This window comes from Nansenia antarctica, assembly GCF_963989245.1.
Source record: "Nansenia antarctica genome assembly, chromosome: 8".
Lineage (NCBI taxonomy): Eukaryota > Metazoa > Chordata > Actinopteri > Argentiniformes > Microstomatidae > Nansenia > Nansenia antarctica.
Window position 1 is genome coordinate 57,403,538 of NC_137678.1, and position 6,000 is coordinate 57,409,537.

General features: G+C 41.9%; 1 protein-coding gene across 1 annotated transcript in view; it reads right to left on the minus strand.

The window, feature by feature from the left end:
* zdhhc17 (zDHHC palmitoyltransferase 17) overlaps positions 1–5,422 on the minus strand; it is a gene marked incomplete at both ends in the record, with an annotated part of 42,796 nt that extends 37,374 nt beyond the window's left edge. The window contains one exon of the mRNA XM_080537569.1: positions 5,360–5,422. Within this exon, the coding sequence (XP_080393695.1) occupies positions 5,360–5,422 (63 nt within the window). The remainder of the gene's footprint in view (positions 1–5,359) is intronic.
* Positions 5,423–6,000: the final 578 nt, after the last annotated feature.

The following is a 6,000-nucleotide window of genomic DNA, read 5'->3' on the forward strand; positions in this document are numbered from 1 at the left end:
GCTTAGCTTGGGCTCTGAGCAGCTGGAAGGGACAGCAGGTTACCTGAGGTGAGCCTCGCCGCTCCACCGCTCCTCTCCTCGACAACCACAGTTGCGTGTTTGTTTTTCCGCGATAGTGAAAGTTTGGTATCGGGTGTTATTATTGTTAGTACTCGCCGATACCGATACCAGCATTTTTGTGCGTATCGGTGGCCATGCCGATACTAGTATCGGTATCGGAACAACACTAATGGTACCTGTACTGTATTAATGACAATAAAGACCATTCATTCATTCATTCATTCATTCATTCATTCATTCATCTGAATAAAACAGAGTGGCATCGTATACATCAACTAGCTATGGGCTCTAGTTAGCCTATAATGGACAGCATCTAGACAGATCAGACAATGGGCCCAGTATGAAAGGTTCATGTTAGGGCACCTGTCCCTTGCTCATTGTAGCATACACGTGACTTGCACATCAGTTATTGAAGCTGCTAACCTCCAATCAGTAGCAACGCTACTACATTGTGCGATGACTGTCTGCTTCCCTGAGCCAAAGCAGAAGCAGGGAGGTCGTACCTAGCTGCAGCCGACCAGCAGAACCTGAAATCCAATTAAAAACGAAGGCCACTCTGGTCATAATTCAATGTTTAAGTTTGGGTTAATTGGGGAGGACAATGGCGGTGAAAAAAACACTTGTTGTATCTGGAGGATCTATAACCTTGTTATAGAAAGAAGAACAACACCCATGATCCCAAAGACTCAACGTGAGGTTTTTATTAGGGGTGTAACGATCGATGTATCGATTCATTGACTAACGATCTGATTACATCGATGCAATGTAAAAACATCGATCTATATCGTCATCTTATGCGCGCAGAGAGAGAGAGAGACTTGAAAAAGATACAAATGTTTTTCATTTTTGATGAGAGACAGTAAGTCTCTCTGAACCAGGAAAGGTAACATACTCGCGTTCGCAATGTGTGACTCGCATTCTCCGTGTGTGACTGTCTACCGGCTGGCTCCACTTCTCGGCTCCTCCTCCTCGCGCGTTCGGCAATCTCCGGTAATCTTCGGAAATGTTCGGCTTGTGTGAGTGCGTCTAATGAGAGTGCGTCTAACGGGAGTCTAATGGGCGAATACATTGACCGTTTTGGACACCAAATATATTTTTTAACATCTACTCTTCGAGGCGAATCCATTCAGACCAATATCAGACCTGCTGGACGTGTGTGACACGTGTGTGGACGTGTGTGTGTGTGTGTGTGTGCGTGTGTGACTGGATGTCTCTCTGAACCTGTGTGTGTGTGTGTGTGTATGTTAATGAGCTGTATGTTAATTACCACTTATTACAATTGATAATTGTGTTAGATTGGCATATGATATCGCGTCATATCGATCATATCGTCATATCGATCTTGAATCGAATCGAATCGAAATCGTATCGTGACTGACATTGTGATATCGTCAAACATTGTATCGTCATACAAACAAATCGATATAATATCGTATCGTGATGAAGCTGGTGATTTACACCCCTAGTTTTTATACACGACTGTGCTGCCTTAATACCTCAATTGAAATTGCAAATGCAGCAACATACAGGGGAAAGCTTCTGCAGTTGTAGAAGAGAAAACAATCATTTGCATTTTCAAACCACATCAAGAGGAGCTTTATTCCTGAGACAAACATCATAACAACGGGGGGACGTTCGCAGCGAATGTTCAATGAGATTCAGCGGGAAGAGAAGAGAAGAGGCGCTAGGAGAGGACGTCTGAACTTGCATAACAAACAGTCACACGCAGCAGTCTTCTGCGTCTCTCAGACTGCCTGGGTACAGTACTAGACGACCCAGATTCCCACCTCAAAGATGAACAGTGAAATTATGTCTATCAGACTATAATGATAATTATATTATCTATAATGATAATAACTGTTATTCGTATAGCTTAACTTATCATGCAAACGTTGCAGCTGAAAGTGCTTTAATCATTATATAATCATAATTTTATTATTTAGTTATTTAAAGGCAATATTTTTTGTCTTGACTTGAAAATATTTGCTGAGGTTGCATCCCTAATGTAAACTGGCAGTGCATGCCACAATTTTGGTGCATAAAATAAGACTATGGTTAGGGTCAAATCAAATTATGTTGCACTTAAATATAAAATATTGTTAGTTATTTTTTAGATTAATTGGAGAAATGTAATACTTTCTATTAAGATAAGACAAGGTGAAAGGGCTATTATTATGTATAATATATACTGTAATGTAATGTCAATAATTATGATACAAATCTTGCCTATATTCTAGAGTCTATTGTTCCACAAACTCTGATAACTATCCAGCCCCGTGACACGGACACAGACACACACACCGTCAACCAACTGGAATCAGAGGAATGCCTGGCTCAGGAGCATCAACAATAGGCCAACGGTAAACATGACAGTCTTGACAAGTCAGGGGAAACATTGGCTCTACCGAGGGATTAACCCAACCTGTTTGTCTCAATGGTTCTCATCCGTTAGAAAGAGTTACGCCCCAAGGGTTCTGGCACAGGTTCTGCCCTCAGCCTTGATATACTAGCCTCTATTTTATACATCTGTATACATACTGTGCATAGCTACCTTAACTGTACATAGCTTATGGCTATCCATCTCTTGTATATAGCCTACCTCTAACTACCGTACTTGCCATACTATACTATAACTAGCCTATAACTATCACTATCATGTTTCATATCACTATTTGCACTTCCGGTTAGATGCTAAACTGCGTTTCGTTGTCTGGGACTTGTACTCTGCAATGACAATAAAGTTGAATCTAATCTAAATCTAATCTAATAACGATGCTCATTCAAATCATACATGTTTGCATATTCAGAGGCGTGGCATGCAAAAACAGTAAAAGAAGAGAAAAGCCATGTAACCAAGGGAAGAAGGAACAGATGGCAGGCTCCACCCCCATCAAGACAGGGGTGTCCATCTAGAACAAAAAGCTGAGATCTGTAGCGAGGCTTTATTGATTCACTGTGCTCTTACTGAGAGAAAGTAATTACTTAATAAAAAAGGGCTGTTAATTAGTTCTATTCAGTATAAGATCATTATCGCACGGGCTAGCCAATGAACAGGATGAGCAGTATGCTAGCTGAGGCCTACTCCAGTTTAAGCAGTCTACCTCTACACCACGTCCCAAGCCTCTGCAGGTAGTGCCTGGTCCCTGTGGTTTCAGGTTTCACCCTCAGTCTCCCCAAATGACTTTCCTTCTTCTGCATAGTTGCCGGTTGTGTTTTAACGGGATGACATTGTTTCCTGTGGATCTCCACCCCCCCAAATATTCTGCACTGGGCTACAGACAAACACAATGTAGGCTATGAAAAGTCACAATATGCAACTGAAATCACCATCAGCAGGTCTGCAGCCCCCACAAGCATCTCTGAACAGAGCATTAGACAACTAGGCTACATGCATATCCAGTAAATGGCTACATATTAGGTTAGATGAGGTTAGATAATGCAAAAAGCAGCATCCCCATCCATCTGTCTTGATAATGTGTTGCTAGTCGGTAGATAATGCAGGTCACAAGATGAGTGATGGAAATCATGTGTCTCCCTTTGGCAGCTGTTTCAATCTAATACCAGGGGAACACATTTTCTTCTGGAAATATAGGCCTAAATTACATCAAGGTTCCTCAACGTCGGTCAGTAATTACCTCAACATTGGTCATTGGTGTGTTTGAGTGTCAAGTGATGAGGCAAGTGCTTAACGTTGTCTTTAGATCGTCACTACACGGGCTGTCAGCTGTTTCTGTGGCTTGTTGCCCAGTGAACGAAAATTCACAGGCCACTTTCCCAGTAAGACAAGAGGGGGCAAGTAGGTAAGATCAGCTATCCTGCACCGGGTGGCTGAACAGGACGGGCAACACAAGTGAGTTAGTAAAAACCATTAATAATTCACAGTGGGAGGTCCCCTGTGAGGCGAATGATCCTGAAAATTGAAAGAGGGGAGAGACAGAGTTTCTTGTTCTCAGATCTGCTTGTTGTTATAATCCTGGATGGCACAAAGTGTCTTATTAGCTAGGTGAGACAACAATCAGGAGAAGAATCTAGCTGGCTAATTAGTCAAAGCATAAGGCCATCAATTAATATAACCATTTTCTTTATTAATTAGCCTCTTGTTGATCGACAGCTCTTTGTTTGTAGGCTATTATTTGTTAGGTCCCAATTGCATAGCATAGAGTACAGCACAGTGTTTTATTTGTATAGTATAGTATAGTGGATAGTGTACATAGCCTTTATTTATGTAAACCAGCTCTTTTCCCTTCTTGTTTTTAGTCTTTTTTCCTAGCACCAGGGGAGCCCCCCCCCCTAAATGTCGTTGTTTGGTACCTGTACTGTAGCAATGACAATAAAGACCATTCATTCATTCATATGATCGTCATTTGTTAGGTCCTGATTGTTTGTTTGTGGTCTCAAACCTTTACTCAACATGCATTGTTATGAACTAACATCCAGGCCTTTGCTTGACAGTTCCTGAACCAATCTCAATCTCACACAGCTTGCAGGCTAACACAACAGCACGGCAGAACCAAACCCATGACAACAACAATGTGCAGCTCGCTTATCGTATCTAGTTATCTAAAATCCTTTTGGTCCAGCAAATCTAACATCAACACACAATGACAATGTCAGCTCACAAACTATCTAAGATCACAGATTCGCTTGTCATCCGTGTCACTGATCAGGCCAAAGATGATCAGGCTCATCCCCCATCTATGTTTGCATGGCTGCAAGGGTATCACTGATGACATTACAAAGAAGAAGTCAAGTGGTTGAATCTCAGGTTTGCAGCAAAACCCCCAAGTTGTTGGCGACGTCAAACAGCTACATTAGCTTAGCTTAGCCAGGCAACACAGACACGCTTTAACTTACTGTCCATTTCTATTCACTGTTAACTACAATAAATAAACACATGAAGACTTGTATTGTTTCAATGGAAAGCTGGCCAGCTGACTCCATACTAACCTGGTTAGCTTGGCCATAGAACCCCATTTTGGCCAGTTGAGCCTAACAAGCTAACGTGCTAACATGCTAACCTGGGTGTTTGGCCATAGAACCCCATTTTATGCCAGTTAGCTGCTAACAAGCTAACGTGCTAACATGCTAACCTGGGTGTTTGGCCATAGAACCCCATTTTTGCCAGTTTAGCCTAACAAGCTAACGTGCTAACATGCTATTACGCAGCAGTGGCTCGAGCGCCTGGCGACAGGACGTCTGTCTGCTTCGTGGTTTTACACAAAAGAACGGTGCGTTCTAAACGTTCTAAACGTTCTAATCGTTCTAGAACGTTTTATTCTCCAACGCACGAGCCTCTTACCTCTGGATGGAGCACGGGGACGCAGCCAGCTTCTTTCTCGTATTCGTCCATAACGTCCGCCATCTTGGTTTGGGTCAATCTCGCTGAGCATGACGGGAGAAACACACAATGCCTCTCGACTCTGAACAGGAGGAGGAGGGTGGGGATGTTCCATAGATTAATATACATACATATTTATTTATTTATTTTATTTTATTTTAGACGTATTACACATTATTATTTAGACGTGTGTGTTATCTTATGGGATGTTCTGGGTTAAAGCTGTGGTGGTGGGGGGTGTTGTGGTGGTACATGGATGTTGCATTACGTCATTGTGTCACATCATCGTTTTGAGGTGCTCTTTTTTTATTATTATTATTTGGTTCCGCTGCTTAAATATTGAGTATTCCATACAAGGAGGCCAATGATGTACCCATACAAGTGCAACACGTTTATCTAACTGTGTTTGACTTAAATGGAAACCCGTGGGTCCTTTGATTCTGTGTGTGTTATCCTCATTCCCAGTTCATTGTGGATTTTGTAGGGCCATTTGAAAAGCTCCCCGAAATGTGTTTGAACCTGTCTCCATACATATGAATGAATGAATGAATGAATGAATGAATGAATGGTCTTTATTGTCATTTATACAGTACAGGTACCAT